The sequence below is a fragment of the Rhinopithecus roxellana genome, chromosome 3 (assembly GCF_007565055.1).
Source record: "Rhinopithecus roxellana isolate Shanxi Qingling chromosome 3, ASM756505v1, whole genome shotgun sequence".
Classification (NCBI taxonomy): domain Eukaryota; kingdom Metazoa; phylum Chordata; class Mammalia; order Primates; family Cercopithecidae; genus Rhinopithecus; species Rhinopithecus roxellana.
This window is the reverse complement of record NC_044551.1, coordinates 64536103-64557350: the sequence shown is the minus strand read 5'-3', so window position 1 is coordinate 64557350 and position 21248 is coordinate 64536103. Positions and strand designations below refer to the sequence as shown.

General features: G+C 34.6%; 1 protein-coding gene across 3 annotated transcripts in view; it reads right to left on the bottom strand.

The window, feature by feature from the left end:
• Positions 1-516: 516 nt before the first annotated feature.
• TNPO1 (transportin 1) overlaps positions 517-21248 on the bottom strand; it is a 97967-nt gene continuing 77235 nt past the window's right edge. For all 3 annotated transcript variants that reach the window (XM_010378907.2, XM_030927053.1, XM_010378908.2), the window contains exons 16-25: positions 20991-21098; positions 20702-20860; positions 20534-20621; positions 17699-17797; positions 17101-17196; positions 14167-14242; positions 13176-13275; positions 10444-10518; positions 8126-8268; positions 517-6228 (exon numbers count right to left, since the gene is read on the bottom strand). In XM_010378907.2, the coding sequence (XP_010377209.1) occupies positions 8161-8268; positions 10444-10518; positions 13176-13275; positions 14167-14242; positions 17101-17196; positions 17699-17797; positions 20534-20621; positions 20702-20860; positions 20991-21098 (909 nt within the window). In that variant the 3' untranslated portion in view covers positions 517-6228; positions 8126-8160. The remainder of the gene's footprint in view (positions 6229-8125; positions 8269-10443; positions 10519-13175; positions 13276-14166; positions 14243-17100; positions 17197-17698; positions 17798-20533; positions 20622-20701; positions 20861-20990; positions 21099-21248) is intronic.

Here is a 21248-nt window from a genome sequence, read left to right as displayed (position 1 = left end):
TGCAACTATATTAATGGATTACAACCTGAAGAAAAAATTACTTTTATAAGTGTTAATTCCAAAATTACAAATCTTAATTGTTTGAAGGATATACAGGAAGGCTTAACAGGACATACATTCATACACACTCATGCAATTTATCCTTACATCAACATTTTATATTCACAATTTCACCTTTAATTCCCTTTTTACACAATAGTAATCTCCCCCATCCTGAAGCAGCTGAACCTAGAATCAACTGTTTAAAACACATCGAGTTAAGTTAAAATGTGGAAAAACAGGTTTTTACTATACTATGCAAATAAGAAAACACTTGTTTTAAGAAATAAATGATGTTCAACAACAAAAGTGTACTAATGTGTAAGCTAAGGAAAAAAACCAACCAAACAAAACAAAACCTCAAACTAAAAACAAGGAAAAAAACTCCCAAAAACATAAGGCTTATCTAGATCCAAAATGGGGTAAGAGGGAAAAAGAAAACTCATTTCCTTTCATTAAAAATCAGAGTGCAACATCTATAGTTAAACAACTTTATTAACATAGTCAAGCAGTGATTAACATTCACATCTATTATGTCACATCATACAAATGTAAATACAAAATTACTACAGTACAATATATATTCTCTGCATGATCCAAAATATTTGGTGGCCCCAAAAAACTCTCTTTAAAATTCAGCAGCTTATCAAAAATTAAAACCGTATTCTATTTAAAATGGAGATCTGTTAGCACAGAGTTAGACTTCAAGAAATATCAATTTAGTACAGTTTGAGAAGTTGCAGGAGGATATGTTTGAAGGACACATTCTAACATAGTGTGGCAGGTACACGAAACATCAGATTTAAAGCTTTTAAGCATAACTCATACAACCTAAGTTGTCAGCAGAAAGATCCAGTTATTTATAACTAAAGCTAATGCTACTAAATTATTGCACCCAATGTTAACATATTAAGTGTAAAACTGTTTTGTAATATGAAGTCATTTACCACGTTTAAACACCTCTTCTCACAAGATGATAATCTATTAAGTAAAACTAATCATACAGTATTGTCTAATTATTGTCTCCATAAAAATCACCCAAGCTCAATTTGCTTATATATCCATAAAGGAAAACAACAACAAAGTAGTATGCGGAAAGTACAGTGGAACCCCTTTATGAGGCCGATATTAGAAGGGGACCAACACTGCCTTATAGGCTAACCATATTATAATAGGCTTTCAGAAAGATGTAAGACCTGCGAAATAGCTAATCTTGAATAATACCAAGCCACAGTATAAGGAAATTCTATGGTAGATAAACAAAAATTGCAATAAAAGGAAAAACTGCTCTTCTTATTAGTGATACATTGCTTGGCAAATAGATTTGGCTTGGTTTTAAAATGTACAAGAGGTGAAAAAAAATCACCATTTTAACTTCTTTCAAAGTCATGCATACATTCAGCTATTATGCATCTTTTAAAAAACAAAATACATTCTGGAATACAAACCACAATGAACAATTGTGTAATTTAAATGTGTACCTTTAAAATTAATATGTATAATAACTAGGCATAAAGAATTATCTACGTAAATAATGCTAATGGGTGAAAGATCTACATAAGATTGAGAAAACTAGTCACAACTCACCTGGAAAGCCTAAAGGTGAATAAAACTAACTTTTATGTAAAATTTAATTTTAGAGAGGCATTAGAAGTATCTCCACATTTAATACAGTATAAAACGCACTACGTTGGTATACAATGCTATATTGCATGGTATTATTACCAGATAATATTGTTAACAACACAGCTCATTATTGATCTGACCTTTCATTTAGATTATCCCAGGCCCATAACTATCTGAAGACCAGTTTTCTTAAAGGTTCCAAGGCCTACACTTCATTAACAATACTAGTACCAACAGTTAGTTTCCCCGCCTTGTATTATTTGCAAAAATAATTCAGTAAGCAAAGCTGTGTGTGTTTTAAAGTACTATCAAAGGAAGGACTTAAATTGCAGTTATGCATGATACACTCTTCCCCTTGGAAGAATGCTTTTGCACCATTATCTGTTAATACATTCAATATGAATAATATAGATTAACCATATGAAGCAAAAAAACACTTTTTCCTCATGGCAAAGGACTTAAATTTAGACTAAAGAGTTTAAGATGTAATTAATTTATTTCTGGCTTTTCTGCTAGGCAGAATAATTTCATATAGGGGAAAAAAATGTCCACTTTCCTATTTGAGAGTTTGAAGAAAATGAGGACCAAATGTAGCTCATTTTCAGGTAAACCTGCACGCAAAAGGCTTGTCAGGAGGGCTTTACACCACCCCAGCCTGCTAGAATATTAGGAAAAAAAATCAGACTAAATGGAAAGAGTCTCAATGAAATACACTAAAAAACAAAGAATGTAAGTAGGATGACCCTTTATAAGCATGTCACCAAAGCAAAAACAATACAAGAGTATTCACCTGAGATAAAACTTGTATCTGAATATTTTATAACTGAGTAGACAAAGCATTTCAAGAGGAAAGTCCATTGAAATTAGTTTAAAATACACATCTGATCCTATTTTACAATATATGCAATTTAAGCAATTCGGATGAAAAAGTCTTAACCAAAAAAATCACAGTGTTTATCAATATGTTAATTACAAAATGTATGCTACTTGTTTTGTTTTTAAGATGTAATGGCTTGGTTAAGTGTTTTAAAATCTATTCTTCTGAAATCTAACTTGCGTAACAAAATCAAGTAGCAATAATGTAAAGCATCAGAACTGGCTCTTAAAAGATTATTTACATGTTGATTATTTGGGAAATAACCAACCAAAAAATATAAAAAAGTGATTTTTTTTTTAACACAGTATGAAGTCATTGAAGAGATTAGACAATACAAAAAGCAAAATTCTTTCCTGAATAAATGAATACCTGTGTCACTAAGTTCACTCACTAATGGACTGCAACATGGAACTGCCAAACATGCATTTAAGTTATATTAATTACACTTTCTGTTTCCAACTTAGGTTGATCAGCAGCTTTGTTCTGTTAGAATCCTTCAAAGAGAGAAGCTCAAACAGGAAAAAGAAGGCATATATAAAACAGTAAACACTGACCTCCTGAGGTTCCTACAACATAAAAATATTCAAGTAGAAAATCTACATCACTTAGCAGCGGCTATTTCTGTAGTTGAGCACACTAACAGCGTTTTAGTGTGTAAGGAGCAGATGAAGTAAGCCGTGCTTTAAGCATGCCAAGAGGCAGAAACACTGGAATGTAACAAAGACAAACTCACAATTTCATAGACATTCAGTCAACATTCAAAACTATTAAGACTACACCACAAGAATTAAGTTGCTTTATATATATCCCATGATGTATTAGGTTTTATCAGAATAAATGCTAAATCAGAGCTTACCTCAAAAGATAACTTAAATGGCTTCTGCAAATTCCTGTTCTACACTATGTATCTGAAATATAAATTAGGAAGAAACAATAACCTCAAGGGGAAAAATACACAAAAAATTCCAATACAAATTCAGGTTGCCAGTCATATTTACCTAATTTTATTATTTTCAAATTAAATTTCATTTAAATTAAAAAAATGTCAAGTGACTACAAAACTGGGTGCATTTTTAATAGTGTTATTCATCTGTCTAATTGGAAACTAATTTTTAACCAGACAGGTGACAATATTGCCTTTAGTCAGTACAGAATTGTCAACCACAGGTTCAAATAACTTTACTGAAGATTGTTTTTATGTGTTTTACGTTAAATTTGGTCATTTCAATTTAAAATATTATCTATTCCAGAATATTAAACTAGCTCTCATATTATTCTAAGTATTTGAAACACTACAGAATATCACTATAATCTAAGAATAAAACAGCTACTCTACTCAGTTAGTAAAGACTAACAGGGAGGAAAATTTTGAGCCCCCAGTGAAGCAATGGTACTAGAAAGCAAAATGCTGTATACCCTCTGAATCCAACTTATAATTTTAAAAATATTAGGCACTATAAAATAATTTAATTTCAGGCTCTACAGACTGAAATTTGCAAAGCCAAAGTAGAGGAAAGGTGAAAGAACGTGTTAAAACAAAACAAAACAAAACAAAACAAAACAAAACAAAACAAAACAAAACAATACACACACACACATAATAACAAAAACCTTTCTGCATGCTACCATGCATTTGAAATTTTTGAAACAGTATAAATTCACACGCACACAGCTCAAACTTCAGTGCAATGGCTGTATCATTCAACACTTTTAGAGAATAGAACCATGCAAAGAGGAGCAACTGCTTATAAAAATGGTTATTCAGTATTTATTCTGCAATGCAAAGGTGACAAACTAAAATATAAAAAGGCTGTTATGGCTTAACATTTTTGTTGCAGATTAAATATGCAGCATTGAAAAATGGAAAGGCGTGGCTTCATCTCTGACCAGCAGAGTTAAAAAGAAAAATCTCTCCATTTTCCTTCATCATGGGATACACTGTTCAGGCAATCCAAATTAATAAAGACTTGCACTTTCATATGAACACAAGATCAAGTGTACCAGTTAGGTTTTCACATTCACAGTATATAAGAAAATACACATGGAAGGAAAAGTAAAGGGTTAACTTAACAAGGATTTATTCACAGGAATACATGTAAGTAGAGAAAAATAACAGAAAAGCTAAACAAATGAAATGAAGAGGATCCAAACCAACTTTCACTCTGTAGCTTTTAACTTGCACCCTGTGTGCATATATCTAGGGCACAGAGGGCCACCAACATGCGCCAAAATACAGTGTAGGAACCCTGCATTACATCCATTAACTTAAACATATCTTTAAGATCATGCTTTGAACAAAAAAGGGAAGCTTAGAAGGCAGTATGTTGAGTGGGAATAAACATTGAAATATAGCAATCATTTTTCAACTTCTACAATTGTCTTTATGTGCCAACTAACATTTGTGCAGCCTTTTACAGATCTTTTACCATGTAATTTAAATTTTAGAAGTTTTGATAAAATCACTAGTAGTATATAACCATGCAGAAAGCACATCACACTGACAGCACGGAGGCAAAGATTTTGCACAGGTATATCAGCTTTCCACATTGTGCAGGTTACACACAATACAATATCAATCTTATTCCTAACAGATCCTAAAAAAGATATTTCAAGGCCTACCTGTAACTACAGTACTTTATATATCTATATTCTTAATAAAAAATAAAATCCACAAATCTTAAAAAGGAACTTTAAATGCAGGGCTATATTGAATTGGTAAACTGCAACACAAACTGGCGCAACATAGGTAAATGAATACCAATCTCACTCTATGTGATGCAAGCATGCTACTTTCCCACTAATTTAAATTACTTTCAACCACTATGAGCCAGAATGCATGCCTGAACCTTAAACTGCACTTTAAAAAATAACATCTTGGCCTAGAAATTAAATCTAATGAAGTATAACCATCAAATTATATCTGCTACATTAATGTTCAATGCAAAATTAAGATGTCATCTTTAGTTTGATATGCCCAACCCCATTTATTCCTCCCTCCCTGCCCATCCCAAAAAATGTAAAAGGAGTGACTCATTTGGCATTTCACAGGGTGCTTCATTGTTTGTTTGTTTGTTTTGCTTTATTTCCAACTTTTTTGGGGTACCTTAAATTGTAACTTCCAAGAACCTGCTTCTACTATGGGAAGGCAAGCTGATTTTAACTATATTAGTTTTGTTTGTGTAGTTCTTCACCAACATGCAAAATAAGGCCCCATCATGTGGGAAAACTTATATAAAAAAACTTTAAATTAAAAAAAAAAAGCTTCTTTACTATTTGTAACTCCCATTCTTAGGTTTCCTTTATTGTGCGCTGTAGAATTGTTCCTCTTTCTTGTCCCTAGGCATCATTTATATGGTTCTTGTTTTGGTACAATTCCCCATAATATTCCACAATGTACTGTTTTGTGAGTAGACTGAATAGATTTTTTTTTTTTTTTTTTTTTTTTTTTGCTTCTTCACATCCACTGCGGAGTTGTAACTGGAGACATATTTCCACCCACAAAGGCTCCAGATGTTAAAACGTTTCCCAACATCGACTTAATACAGTGACGGCAACACCTCCCTCCCGCCCCTCCCAGTAGGGTTGGGATTGTACTGTATTCCCTACTGGTTTACCCTTCCCCCCTGTAAAGGGTAACATTTTCCCTGGGTGCAGAGGCTCCCTCATAGTCTCCAAGACTGAAGGACCTATAAGAAAAAGAACAAAAACAATTTTATCTTTAACAATCGTTTGTCTTTCAAAGCCAGCGGAACACAAAATTAATCAAGTAAGAATACTATCTTTACCCATAAAGAAAATGAGAAGTTTGAACAAATTGCCTAAGATCATGTTAGTCACTTATAACTACACTGCTTTCTTCTCTTATGGTGCTGAATTGTGCTGCATCAGGTATGAAAGTGAGGCCAAGCTGGGTAGCAGAGTTGTATAGACAGGCGTACAACACTTTTGTATAGATGAAATACGGCTTGTATGATGCTATTAGTCTAATTCTTTATCCCCTTTTGCAAAATGGGACCCAATGGGAACTGGTTATTTATTATATACCAAGTGGTCTTACTTTCTTGAAAATTAAGTAGCACTTTCTTTAGGACAACCCTCAGAATGAAAACACCATTCTCCCCCCCCAGTATTCTCAATATTAAGCAAACAAAAATTCAACCTATCAAAACACAAAGGAGCATTTGTTATTTGGGGCTGTCTGATATTTTAGCCTAGAAGGCACTAGAAGTGTTCATTACTACAGTAGGGTTACTACATTCAGTAAATATCAAAAAACAAATTCTACATAAAAAAAGAGAGAAAAGCAAATTTAACATTCATTTATTTATTCTGGAGATAGCACCTTGCTCTGTCACCCAGGCTGGAATGCAGTGGGGTGAATATGGCTCACTGAAGCCCCAACCTCCTGGGCTCAAGCAAATCTCCTGCTTCAGCCTCCTGAGTAGCTGGGACCATAGGTGCATACCACCATGTCCAGCTAATTTTTTTCTTTTTAATTTTTTTCATAGAGATGGAGGTCTCATCATGTTGCCCAGGCAGGTCTCAAACTCCTGGACTCAAGCAATGCTCCCACCTCAGCCTCCCAAAATGCTGGAATTACAGATGGGGGCCATTACACCCTGCCTACACTTGCCTTCCTGATGTTCCTAATTCTCATTCTGATCCTATTTCACTTGGTCATTTCCACTTTCTTCCAGTCACTTGGTTTTCCTGGTAAGACCTTTTTTCTATGCTAAACAGTTTTAATGATAAAAAGGATATTAAGAAGTAAGGTAAGATTACTGGGAGATTAAACTGTTACCTGATAGTGGTCCTTTTACAAACAGAACTCTACTACCCACTGATGCCAAATTTTGGCCATTTATGAACTTTCATGTGAATTCACAGAGGGCAGTTAATCCATCTGTGTAGAAATACAAGCAACCCACCCCCCTTTTCTCCTGCCTCTGAAGAAAGGGAAGAGGGGTATAAAAAGGCAGGAATAAAAGATACTGATCTATTTTTAGCTCTAATTACAAAATCAAGAACTATTTCATACCTTGCCTTAGAACACTTGATTCATAATTGGTGATGAGACCACAGAGGTAATAAACCTGAAAGTGCTTCAGTTAAGTAATTTTATTTTCTATTTATTTGAGATGGAGTCTCGCTCTGTCCCCCAGGCTGGAGTGCAGTGGCACGATCTTGGCTCACTGCAACCCCCATCTTCCAGGTTCAAACAATATTCCCACCTCAGCCTCCTGAGTAGCAGGGACTACACGAACATGCCACCACACGTGGCTAACTTTTGTATTCTTAGTAGAGGTGGGTTTTCACCATGTTGGCCAGGCTGGTCTCAAACTCCTGACCTCAAATGAACCGCCCGCCTTGGCCTCCCCAAGTGCTGGGATTACAGGCACGAGCCACCATGCCTGGCCCACTTAAGTAATTTTAAATTAAAGCGCAAGACAGAATGATATGAGGCTATGTTTTATTCAACCTCTATAGAAAACAAATAGCTTTTTATTCTATTTAGTAGTTTGAAATGATAGCCCTAACAAAATTTTCTTCATCCTGAAAATTTTCAAACTTCTTATAACTTACCCCTAATTTTGGGACTGCAGCTTAAGTGTATTAGATTAAACACCATAAAAAGCTGCAAGACGCTCTTTTAAGGGAAGAGGAAACTGGTCAGAGAAACGCCTCCAATTTTCATCGCCAACTTGATTTTTAAATCCATGAAGGATCTGTAAGAGTGAAAAACCATTAATTTATCACTAACAAAAGAGAAAAAATCAGATCTGCATAGTTTCTGAAATCCAACACAACTGATTTTATTATTTATAAATTTTATCCATTTTAAAGTAGCAATTCTCAAACTTTGTAGGATTCTACACCATTCCCTGCTAATATGTTTTGGCTGTGTGTCCCCACCCAAATCTCATATTGAATTGTACTCCTATAATTCCCACGTGTTGTGGAAGGGACCTGGTGGGAGATAACGGAATCATGGGGGCAGTTTTTCCTATACTCTTCTGGTGGTAGTGAATAAATCTCATGAAATCTGATGATTTGATAAGGGGAAACCCATTTCACTTGATTCTCATTCTTTTTCTTGCCTGCTGCAATGTAAGACGTGCCTTTCACCTTCCACCATTGACAGTGAGGCCTTCCCAACCACATGGAACTGTGAGTTGAATTAAACCTCTTTCTTTTGTAAATTACCCAATCTTGGGCACATCTTTTTTTTTTTTTTTTTTTTTTTTTTTTTTTTTTTTTTTGTGGGGGACAGAGTTTTACTCTTGTTGCACATGCTGGAGCACAATGGCACGATCTCGGCTCACTGAAATCTCCACCTCCTGGATTCAAGCTATTCTCCTGCCTCAGCCTCCTGAGTAGCTGGGATTACAGGCGTCCGCCACCACGCCCAGCTAATTTTTTGTATTTTTAGTAGAGATGGGGTTCCACCATGTTGGCCAGGCTGGTCTGGAATTCCTGACCTCAGGTGATCCACCTGCCTCGGCCTCTCTCAAAGTGCTGGGATTACAAGTGTGAGCCACCGCACCCGGCCCTCGGGTATATCTTTATCAGCAGCCTGAATATGGACTAATACACCTGCCTTTTCTAAAAGTACCTCATAGCATATGCTTAAACTCTGCTTTGAAAAGTTTAGAATTTGGCAAGTATTCCAGTAACAGACATACTCTAAGCAATCTGATACCATACTAATGAAAAAACAGAGAAGTAGAGAAGTCATCCAAGTAATACAATGTTTATGTCATATTTTTTCAAACTGGAAATATACAAGCTTTGAGTTCATGACAAACTACAGTTCACTTTAATTTTGGGTGATTCAAATGTGTAACTGCATTTTATTTTTTACTGTGGCTGAGTACTGATGAGTTAATCAAAAAGGGGTATTAACAAAGCAAATAGGCCAGGCGCGGTGGCTCACGCCTGTAATCCCAGCACTTTGGGAGGCTGAGGCGGGCAGATGACGAGGTCAGGAGTTCAAGACCAGCCTGACCAACATGGTGAAACCCCACCTCTACTAAAAATACAAAAATTAGCTGGGCATGGTGGTGCGTGCTTGCAATCCCAGCTACTCAGGAGGCTGAGGCGGGAGAATCACTTGAACCCAGGAGGCAGAGGTTGCAGTGAGCTGAGATCATGCTACTGCACTCCAGCCTGGGAGAGAGAGCGAGACTCCGCCACCAAAAACAAAAACAAAAACAAAGCAAATAATGACATGGGCTTACTCCTGTGGCGGCCATTTAGATTTACTCTTTTTCAGATTATACTCCAAATCTCCATTTCCACTTGAAAAACATGTACTATTTTCCTTAAATGGAATAATGGGACCACCTAAACTAGTGGTACACTTGGGAAAATACTTTCAAAGTGCATCCTCTACAGATAGGAGTCACTGCTAGGCCGGGCGCGGTGGTTCACGCCTGTAAACCCAGCACTTTTGGAGGCCGAGGCGGGCGGATCACGATGTCAGGAGATCGAGACCATCCTGGCTAACATGGTGAAACCCCGTCTCTACTACAAATACAAAAATTAGCTAGGCATGGTGGTGGTGGGCGCCTGTAGTCCCAGCTACTCAGGAGGCTGAGGCAGGAGAATGGCATGAACCTGGGAGGTAGAGCCTGCAGTGAGCCGAGATCGCACCACTGCACTCCAGCCTGGGCAACAGAGTGAGACACCATCTCAAAAAAAAAAAAAAAAAAAAAGAGTCACTGCTGTATTTTAAGAAAAGATCGAGCCAACTTTGTTACCAAGAATAAGGGTTATATATATAAACTATCAATACTGACTTGAAGAGCCTAAGTTTCGTAAAAAATGTAAACATAATTTAAAGTTTTCCACTAGGATATTAACAGTCCCAAGATGATGCATTATAAACACTTATTAGTTACCTTACAGAACATGTCTCTGAGATCATCTTTTGGGTTAATCCATGATGCAACGGCATCACAAAAAAATATAAAATCCTGTAACAAGCAAGAAATACATCTTAGGTTGACACTGTATTTGTCAAACTCAGCAAAAGATATATGTAAACCTTGGAGTTTATGTCATAATAGAATCTAACTTAAAAAGGAAACATTTAAAAATTAACTATGATCATGAGGAATTAGAAGAGATTACCTTAACAGCTGTCCCTATTAGCCCACAGTCAATGAACCTCAACTCATTCAGTTTATACTGGACTTTAATGTCCTCCGTCACACAACAAAATAACCCCCTGTGCAGTAAATGTTCAGCATCAGAAATGAACTGAAAGCACCAAATCGACACCTATAAAAATACTCTTTCACTTACCGGATTAAAGAAAAACATAAAATCAATGATCTTACAGTTCTGACTAGCCAAGAACTTAAAGCTAGCTAAATATATATTAAATGACCTTGATTTGAAATAGAGAAATTAGTGATTTCAAGGTCCATTTTCAGACAAAACTTAAGTGAAACAACCAAAAATTAGAAGAAAAACTATGTAATTACAAATACCCAATCCAAACAAGAACAAAAAACCCAACTTTTGGACAATTACTTAAAAGATAATCAGGCTATTCTGACTACAAGAACAAGATGACAATATGTTTTAAGCATTTCATTAAAATATTCTCTCAATCTTGCCTATCATACTGAAACATTAACAGTTCAACAAACAGCATTCAACATAATGCTCATTTTCTGACATGCCAACTATAAATTTTACTAATAAATTGAGAGAACATCACTAATTTCAAAAAATTTGGTAATACCACAGTATGTGTATAAGATGCTTATTTAAGCAAATAAGACTTGCTTAACACAATTTATTCAAATTATGTCTTCCAAATACCAAATCTGATGTTAAAAATTTAAATGCACAGATACTTAGAATTTGTGATTAAAAAATTTAAATGTAAATAAACCTATGACATTTTAACCATATCCAAAATAAGGTATGTAAATAAAAGTTATAAAACAGAAATTGCTACCAACTCTTAAGCTGGTAGCAATGTTATGATCATACATGTGCTTTTATCATCTTAAACATTAATTCAAAGAGAAACAATAAAATCCTGGTCGGAAGATGCTTTTGAAAAAAGATGGTACATGTCGTATCAGATATCTCTAACACACATTTGAGATCACACAAAGTTCTTAAGTATTAAAACCAGAAAACGTCAAAAGCTTATTTTGTAACTAGAAACTTCTCAAGATGGCACTAGCTTGTTCTAACAGTAAGTTATAAATATTTTATGAGTGTGAAATCAGTCAGAAGTTATTATCTAACTCTAACTTGTAGGTTTTCAATGTCTATCACCTATATCAATTTGAATTTTATAAAACAGAATTAACGTTTCTAAAACCGAGTTAAGAAAAACCACAATACAAGCTAGGAAACATCAAAAGGTCACAATTTAAAAATGTTCAAAACACCCCTCTCGGAGTGGAAAGTTGGAATTTTCTTGAAAATTAAGAAATGTGAGAAAGTTATTGCTATAAAAGCATTTTTTGGGGGCAGTTTTCTAACTCGTGTGTGTATTCCTGGACACCAAAGTTTAGTTCTTCGCTTCCCTCCCTCAACTACTTTTTTTTTTTTTTCCCAAAGCCTCACTCTTGTCTCCCAGACTGGAGTGTAATAGCGTGATCTCGGCTCACTGCAACCTCTGCCTCCCAGGGTCAAGCAATTCTCCTGCCTCAGCCTCTGGAGTAGCTGGGATTACAGGCATCTGCCACCACGCCTGGCTAATTTTTGTATCTGAAGTAGAGACAGGGTTTCACCATGTTTGCCAGGCTGGTTTCGAACTCCTGATCTTGTGATCCGCCCAACTCAACCTCCCAAAGTGCTGGGATTATAGGTGTGAGCCACCATGCCTGGCCTTACCTACATTTTTAAATTGATTTGATATATCTTGGGTCTCTTGTCTACAGGTTTCCTTCCATGCTTTCTTTTCCTTAAACGTGTCTGCTGAAGAATCCAGGTATTTAACCTAGAGTCCCACAGTTAGCATTCTGTTCACTGAATATACACGGTGTAATTCAACATGTTTTTGTTTTGTGTGTCTAGAAAATTGGCAGTTGGATCCAGATGCTTAACTGGACTCATGTTCAATACTACTGCCAAATAAGTAAAATGTCTACATATAACTTGAACTTGGAAAACAAAGATGAATAAATCATAAGCTCTCAAAATTAAAGCAATTTCAATGGCTGATTTGTGTTTCATTTTATTCATTATTTCTAAATCTGATTCAAAGTATTTTATTTAGAACAGAGAGACAGGATTCCTACTATTTGGTCACTCTCTTAAGTGTAGATACCCACAAACTGATATCCAGGGATAGGAGGCAGGGACAAAGTAAATAAATGAGGTCTGAGATTTGGATGAAAGAAGCCACAGCCTGATTCAAGACAAGAATATAACCTTGTTGTCCCAATCTGCTGTTACTATCTCATTTCATGACAAAAAAAAATTTAGGAAGAAAAAAAGGCATTACAATTTCAAGATATTAAGAAATAAACATTTTAAAGGTTTTACTGTATTTTAATATCTTTGAAAACAGTTAACTTTTTATAATTAAAGTATTAAAATATTTCTTCCTTTAAAATTTTATTTATCAGACATTAAAAACAAATCTTTGTGAACATCTTACTTGGATTACGCCACTGGGATTCACACTGATCATGGTACAAATTCCACGGAATGCTGAATCCTTTTCCTCATTGTCTCTTATGTTTCTCAGAGAGGTGCACCTATTGAATTACAGAATTGAGTTCAGCATTTAAGTAACAAGCAGATTCAATTACAATACTAATGGACAGTATTTAATGGAATAAGCACCACAGTATAGATAATGATTATATTAAAAGAGTTTTTCAGAAAGCTTTAGTTTCATTTACTCATACTTCCTGTTTGTTGGGCCTATCTTATCTCAATACAGTAGAAACAATGAAATCCACATTTTCTTAATAAATTGCATCTATAAAGTAGATAACTCATTTGAATCTCCCATTTTAAACTATTACTGAGCCTGAGCCAAGAAGAGCAAATTACCAAATTAACTTTTAAAATTGTACTCATGATTTGTATTCCATTAAACACTACTAAAATGATGTGAATTGAAAGATTATCAATTGAAAGAAGCAAAACATAGGATATAGTGCCACAATATAAACTATTACTATATAGCTTATGGTGTAGATGTTTAACTTTTACATTAACAAGCAAATAATATTTTTATACGTAACAAATTTAAACATGTATTTCTTAATGCAATCCAAGTTTCCAAATTAATTCTAAAAAAGAAACGTAAGGCAAAACCTAAATTTATAGAATTTGCATGCATCTTTATTTTTCTGGTGGATATTTAAATGCTTTTTATGTATAATCAAGCTTTTTAACACAGCAAGCATGTGACAATCTTATCCCATGCATCAATTAGTCGTTAGCCACAACATAAAATAAATATACATGACGATGCTATTGAAAAACCTCACAAACCTGATAGGACAAGATTAGTCACATGGTTGGCAATGATAAAGGATTGTGATTTTTGTAACCAACTGAAAATATATCTAAAAGTGAGATAGAGAAAGAAAGAGTGAAGAAAAATGAATTAAAAAAAAAGATTGAATAATACACACCAGGGTCTTATAAACTGCTGTAGCATGGGGGCCACCTCTTGAGGACAAACGTAACCAAGACGACCAATTGTTATTGCTAAGGTAACGCAATCACGGTTATACACCACCAAACGCCAACCAAGACATGAGCAAATGAGGGGGAAGGAGAAAAAATAAAGAAAAAACAACAAATAACTCAGAAACAGAAACCAACAGAATTTGTGTATGATAATAAACATAAGATTTCACCAGTGCTGTTTATTACCACCCCCTAAAATAAGGGGCAGCAACATATATGGCATACTCTTGGAAAAAGAAAAACAAAAGGAAGTAAAAAAATCTAAAGATTGAGAGAACACCAAAAACCATGATGAATTGCTTTTCTCGCTCAATCGAGTGTCAAGGTATCATTCTGTTAATAAGATGAGCAGTTAAATGGACAAATTTAGATAACCTTCATTCAAAAGTCAGCCAAAATTTCAGAATTTAATTATAAAATCTATAGTTTTTTTTCCTGAGGAAATATCAGTAAATGTCATTATATTTCTCAAGGATCTCAAACTAATACAGGTGAAAGTAATTTCCATTCCTTGGAAATTATCTAGGGAATTTAAACCAAATTTTTGGTAGTTTAAAAAATTCTTTATTTGATTAACATTTGCCAAATCAACCAGTGGAAATCTGTTACTTTATATCAAAATCAACTGTCAGATTTTAAGTCTCACGGTACTCACTGAATGAATGGATTAGAATATTGCTATGCTACAATGTCAAATCTCATTTTGACAAACCTCTGGTAAATCAGATAACAGTCCACTAACTTTAGGCCATATTTGAAATAAAATTCTAATAAAGGAAATTTACAGCCCACTGCAATGACATATGATATGTGGACCATAGGAAAACATAAACATTCTGTTTCTGCTATTAAAGGTACAGCACAAAATAGGTAATACATTATAATAATTACACACTATTGTTTTATTTTTTACAATTTTGAAGTGGGCAAACATATATTCACCATAAAAATTGAGGAAGTCTTTAAACTTACAAAGAGCTAAAACAAGTGCAACTCAGAACTGCATTCTGCAATTCAAAGGTACGTACATATAAATACATTCATACACAACGGGAAAAAATACAAACAGAAAACAAACCATGAAGTGCTTTAATGGTGTTCTCTCAAAAACTTACAGGTTAACCTTTCATAAAAAAAGGGTAGGGGGTAAAGAAAAATGTTTAAGGATTACTTGAAGCAAACTACACAGATAATACTAAAATCCAGCAGATTCATATGAAGCAAGAGAAAGAAAACCTATGTTCAAAAGACACAAACTATGCAACATTCTCATTAAACAGGCAAGTATGAACAATCCAATGAAACATGCGATAAAGCAGATGATGGTCCATTGAAAAAGTTCAGTGTAGGATATACTAATCGGAAAAAAGCAAATTAACGGCAGACTAAGGAATTGGCTTTATGAAATATTGAGATAATGGTAATTAAAAGCTGCTAAAATCTAGATATTAGCCATTGACAATGATTTTAGTAATTTAAAAAACCCACTTTTCTGGGTAAGAAATAAAACAACACTTTATGCAGCCACTTGTGATAAGTGATAATCTAATGAATCCCAAGTGTGTTTCTCAATAATATCAATTTAGTCCATCAACTTTAGGGCATTACGACTCATTTATTTATGTAGGATATAATCTTACTTAAAATATAATCTTATAAATAAAGCCAATTTGTTAAACGAACTATGTAACAAATTCACCAGCTGATATCCCACAAGAAACTTTCATATACATTACACTCAACATTTATTTGCAGTTAAGCATTCACATTTAAAAATAAAAAGAAGTTTTTTAGGTTCGACAATAATTTTATAATGGCAAGTGTTTCAAATCTGAATGTCATGTATAGGTACTGCGTTCTGAAAAGATAAAAACCTAACAAGATTTCATAACCCATCCTATACATAGATTTTTGCACTTTTCAGCAAGAAAATCTAATTCACTTTGTAAAATAAACAGTACCCATACAGCCAAACAGCCAGATAACTGCTTCATAATTAAAAGATTTCCTTCCATACCAATAAACATTATCAATTTTAATAGCATTAGAATAAAATGAACTTTCTATAATTTAAAAATACCAAATAAAAATGCCTTTGAAAAGTAACTTTCTTATTTGGAAAACCTTATTTTAATCTTTGTCTAGTATTTTGGTAGAATACTCATTGAATTACAAATAAATTATAGGAATCATCTTAGTATGTAAAGAAAGGAATGTGCTTGAATGAAAACAAAATTTCTGTCTTTCTGGATTGTTAGCAGCAATCAGGGAGGGTAGAAAGAAAAGGACCCAATCCACCCACAAATGTGTTCTATAGTATGGAAGGTACTCTTTAATATAAACATGCTCTCTATAATGCAAAAGAGAAACAAGCTTCCTAAAAAAAAAAAAAAAAAAAAAAAATCCCATAACATACTGCCTAAATTCCCAATTCGAAGAAAATTGTATGATGAAATACAAACTACAAATGCCATTGTTATCCAACCAATTTGCCACTGAATCTTTCTGACCACATTTGGACAGATTAAAAAAATAAAAATTACTTCCCAGCTCCCAGTTACTCTCCGAATTGATTTAAAAGCAAAATTCAGGTGGTTCAATAGTTATCTTAGCTGGGATCCATTTTAGGAAGTATTAAAACACTGGAATAGGGGAGAAAAGTGTTTTTTTGGTTATACCACTGAATATATAACCACTGAAAACTGGTTATAGAATGTAGCTGGAACAGTATATTTCATTACTGAGAATCCAAAATAGCAATTAAATACAAAATAAGCTTGATTTTAAAAGCTAGTTTTGCTTTGGTTTCTCTACGCATATTAAAATTAAAATGCAACAAATTTTCTCTTCACTGAAACAGTTCAGTCATATGGTACCTGTATTCTCTAACAACGTCTTTGGTGTGTTGGGTCTGTTAATGATTTCTACAAGCTGGTGCAACACCATAGGAATATAAGGCTGCATCTCTATACCTAGAGATCATCCCAAAAAGAAAAAAACAAAACAGAAAAAATTGAACGTTAAAATATCAATGTGAAATTTTGCTTCCCTTATTAACTCTGATGTGTCATATAAATATAGAAACATAAATAATTAAAATTAAAGCAATTACAAAAATATCAAGGCACCTAAAAATTTATATTTTATTTATTTATTTATTTAGAGACAAAGTTTTGCTCTGTCGCCCAGGCTGGAGTACAGTGGTGTAATCTCAGCTCACCAAAACCTCTGCCTCCCAGGTTCAAGTGATTCTCCTGCCTCAGCCTCCCAAGTAGTTGGGATTATAGGCGCCCGCTACCATGCCAGCTAATTCTTGTATTTTTGGTAGAAACGGGGTTTCACCATGTCAACCAGGCTGGTCTCGAACTCCCGACCTCAGGTGATCTGCCCACCTCAGCCTCCCAAAGTGCTAGGATTACAGGCGTGAGCCACCGTGTCAGGCCTTATGCTTTTAAATAGGGAAAAACATCTTACCCATTTGAATGGAGATTTCTCCAATTGCCCATGTGGCATTGTTGCAGACTGAAATGAATTCTGGATTTAGGTTGGTTCCCAATATTGGCATGAAATCAGCTAGAAAAAAAATTTAAACTATGTAGTAAACTTTTCAATAGCAGTATATTGTACTTTAAAGGAAATCTACTAGATAGAAACAAAAATCTAAGCAAGAAATAACAAGTTTCACCATTAAAAAAACTACTGCAATATCAACTTAAAAATCAGTGGAAAAAGTTAGGCGACTGTATTTAAAAATATTTTTTAAAGGGGTTGGTAATGTTTATCTTAAGAAAGCAGTATCTGGCCAATGAACTTTCATATAAAGTCAAACAGGAAATACGAGTTTGGGCATATTTTACAAAATGCCACTAAAAAGAGTTGGTCAGAGTAATCTCTTGTAATTAAGACTAAAAAAAAATCAATGATTTTGGCTTTTAAAGCAACTTTCACTCTTGTGCTCTGATTGTGGTCTCTGAATATCATTTTCCACTAAAAAAAAAAAAAAAAAAAAAGGACTCTCAGAAAATGTCACATTACAGGCAAAGGCAGGAAATGTGTAAAGTAAGTGGACTACCATAATGAAAGGACTTGGGAGCCAACTTAAGTTCTCACTGCAAGCAACAGCTTGAAGATCATGAAGTCACACTAGCACTAAAAAAACCCAAAAACTAAACTCTGAAACATCAAAGATACTTTTGGAGGATGCTAGGAATCAATTCACTATTTTCAAAATGGGTAAATAAAAAAGAATCAAGTATTTATCTTGCCTCTGCTATATGATTTTACCTCATAGCAGTAATCTATTGATATGGGAAATGTCTCTCTATATAAGCATCTTAATTATTTAATGAAGAATCAGAATATCATAATTTTTTAAACCTCTAATAAATCAGGAGATGTAAGCCAGGGTTTCTTGATCTCAGCAATACTGACAGTTTGGGCCAGATCATTTTTTTGTTGGGGGGAAGAGGAGCTGTCTCCTGTATGATAAGATGTTTAGCAACATCCTTTGCCTCTACCTACTAGACATCAAAGGCACCTCTCCAGCGTTAAACAAAATGTCTCCAGACATTGGCAAATGTTTCCTGAATGGCAAAATTGCCTAGTTGAGAATCACTAATTGAGACAATCAAGATTGATAACATAAAAAAAAAGAGGGACAACTAGACACTATGTAGGTACCTCCTTAAGAAAGTACACAATACCACCTTATAAAGTCTTAAAAACAAAACAATGTAAATCTCATTAAACCTCAGTCTCTGTATCAAAACAATTTACAGTAAATACAACGGACAAAGGAACATGTTAAAGACATCAGAAAGATGCAATCAGTAAAATCCACAGTATAGCAAACTCTTCAGAATAAAAAACATGGTTTCAACAACAAAAAACAAAAGAAGAGGTAGTATGTACTAAAATATTACGACTTCTAATGCTGTGTTTGAGATTTGCTCCAAAATATCTGAGATCTATGTGTCTCACCCTTGACAACAATATATAGGAAACATGGCTGGACAGCTGAAGCTGGGTGATAGGAGGTTTGTTACATTTTTTCTACTTTTGTACATCTTAAAAAGTTTATAATAAAAAAATCAAATCCTTTCATGTAAATTTCAACTAAAAAACTAAATTAGATGGTAAATATGAGAATGATGAGCTTCCCATAAGAATTCATTATACTGTTAGGTTTAAACTTGATGGTTCTTAATATATCATAATTTATGTTAATGTTTTTTGAGAAATGGTTATTATACAAAAGCACAATTATATCAGATGATAAAACATTCAATAAATATTTTAAATTAAGGTTTAAATCAAGTATTAAAACAATTTTTTTTTCTTTTTTCTTTTTTTTGAGACGGAGTCTCACTCTGTCACCCAGGCTGGAGTGTAGTGGTACAATATTGGCTCACTGCAAACTCCGCCTCCCGCGTTCAAGCGAGTCTCCTGCCTCAGATTCCCAAGTGGCTGAGACTACAGGCGCATGCCACCACGCCCAGTTAAATTTTTGTATTTTTAGTAGAAGCTGGGTTTCACCGTGTTAGCCAGGATGGTCTTGATCTCCTGACCTCATGACCTGCCCACCTCGGCCTCCCAAAGTGCTAGGATTACAGGTGTGAGCCACCGTGCCCGGTCATATTAAAGCAATTGTTATCCAGCATGCTGAGATACAGAAAAGGGGGGAAAAAATCCCATAACGCATTTATAATCCATAGGTTTGAGAACAATTCATGGTACAACATTCAAGGAATTCCTTATCATTGTCACAAAAGGGCAAGACAAATGCTATGCTAGTCTTGAACCTTGCACTCCTGACCTCAAGTGATCTGCCTGCCTTGGCTTCCCAAAGTGCTGGGATTACAGGTGTGAGCCACCAGGGTCAGGCTCAGTTAAAGTAACCTTTGTTGGAAGTTTTCTGCAGTATCTGAAATGCTGGTTTATTAGAGAATAATAAACTTTATCACTATTTCTGTGTACCTCTACCAAAAAGGTGGCTACTCAAAAAAAGGATCTATTAACTAGGCCATGGTACCAAGGCTTCCCTCGTGGGCATGTCCTTTAAAGTATTATTACTAAGATTTCCTCCAGTAACAGGAGTGCCTAAAAAGCTGAGATGATGGCAAGCTCAAGGAAATATTAGGGGTTCCTGCCATCTTGCCTGTTTCAATCAGAGCAACATCACTTTAACCAATAAAGTGTACATTTATAAATGTTGGGATTCCATGCAATTTCAGTTTAATAATAAAAAACAAAGCTGATGTAAAAATAACTTTAAAAAACCATATTCATAGCAGTAGAAAATATTCATACCTATACAAGGCTTAACATGCTGAAAGCAAGCTTTTGTGAGGTCACCTAACAGGGCAAAAGAACTCTGTCGAACTTCTGGCATTTTATCCTACAAGAAATAAGAAGAAATTAACCCCAATGTGATACAGAGAAACAGGCTTCAATTCATTTTCACCTTTCAAGTCTCACCTGCATACACTGATACATTAGTGTTAGGATGTTACTTCGGGCTACCAGTTGTTCAATGTTGCCTCCAAGTCCTTCAGCCAGGCCACTCAGTAAATCAAGAGCCACTATCATAAAATCTTTATCTGGAGCTTCATATTGATCTGGTTGAGCATTGTTTAGCTGAAATTAGACACAATGTTTTTTGTAAGTTTGCTTTAAATTAACTACTGAAAAAGTTTGTATACATTATGCCTATTTTTGGAAAAATGTCCACCATGTCAAGAAGGGAAAGACATTTTAAAAAAATTACCATGGCTTGTGCAAGAGTCTTCTGTACTAGGTTTACACAACGCTGATACACAGGTTCACAGTACGGAAGGAAGCCAGACTGCAGTGCTGTGGCAACTGAAGATAGGCACTAGGAGAAGAATAAAGTACACATGCTAAATTTTCTGGTTACACTGAAGATTATAATGAATGCTTTAAACTATGCTCAACAGAATCCTGGTCATTTATGAGCTTGCTCTACTAGTTTCCACAGTAGCAGGTGTTTTTTGTTTTTGTTTTT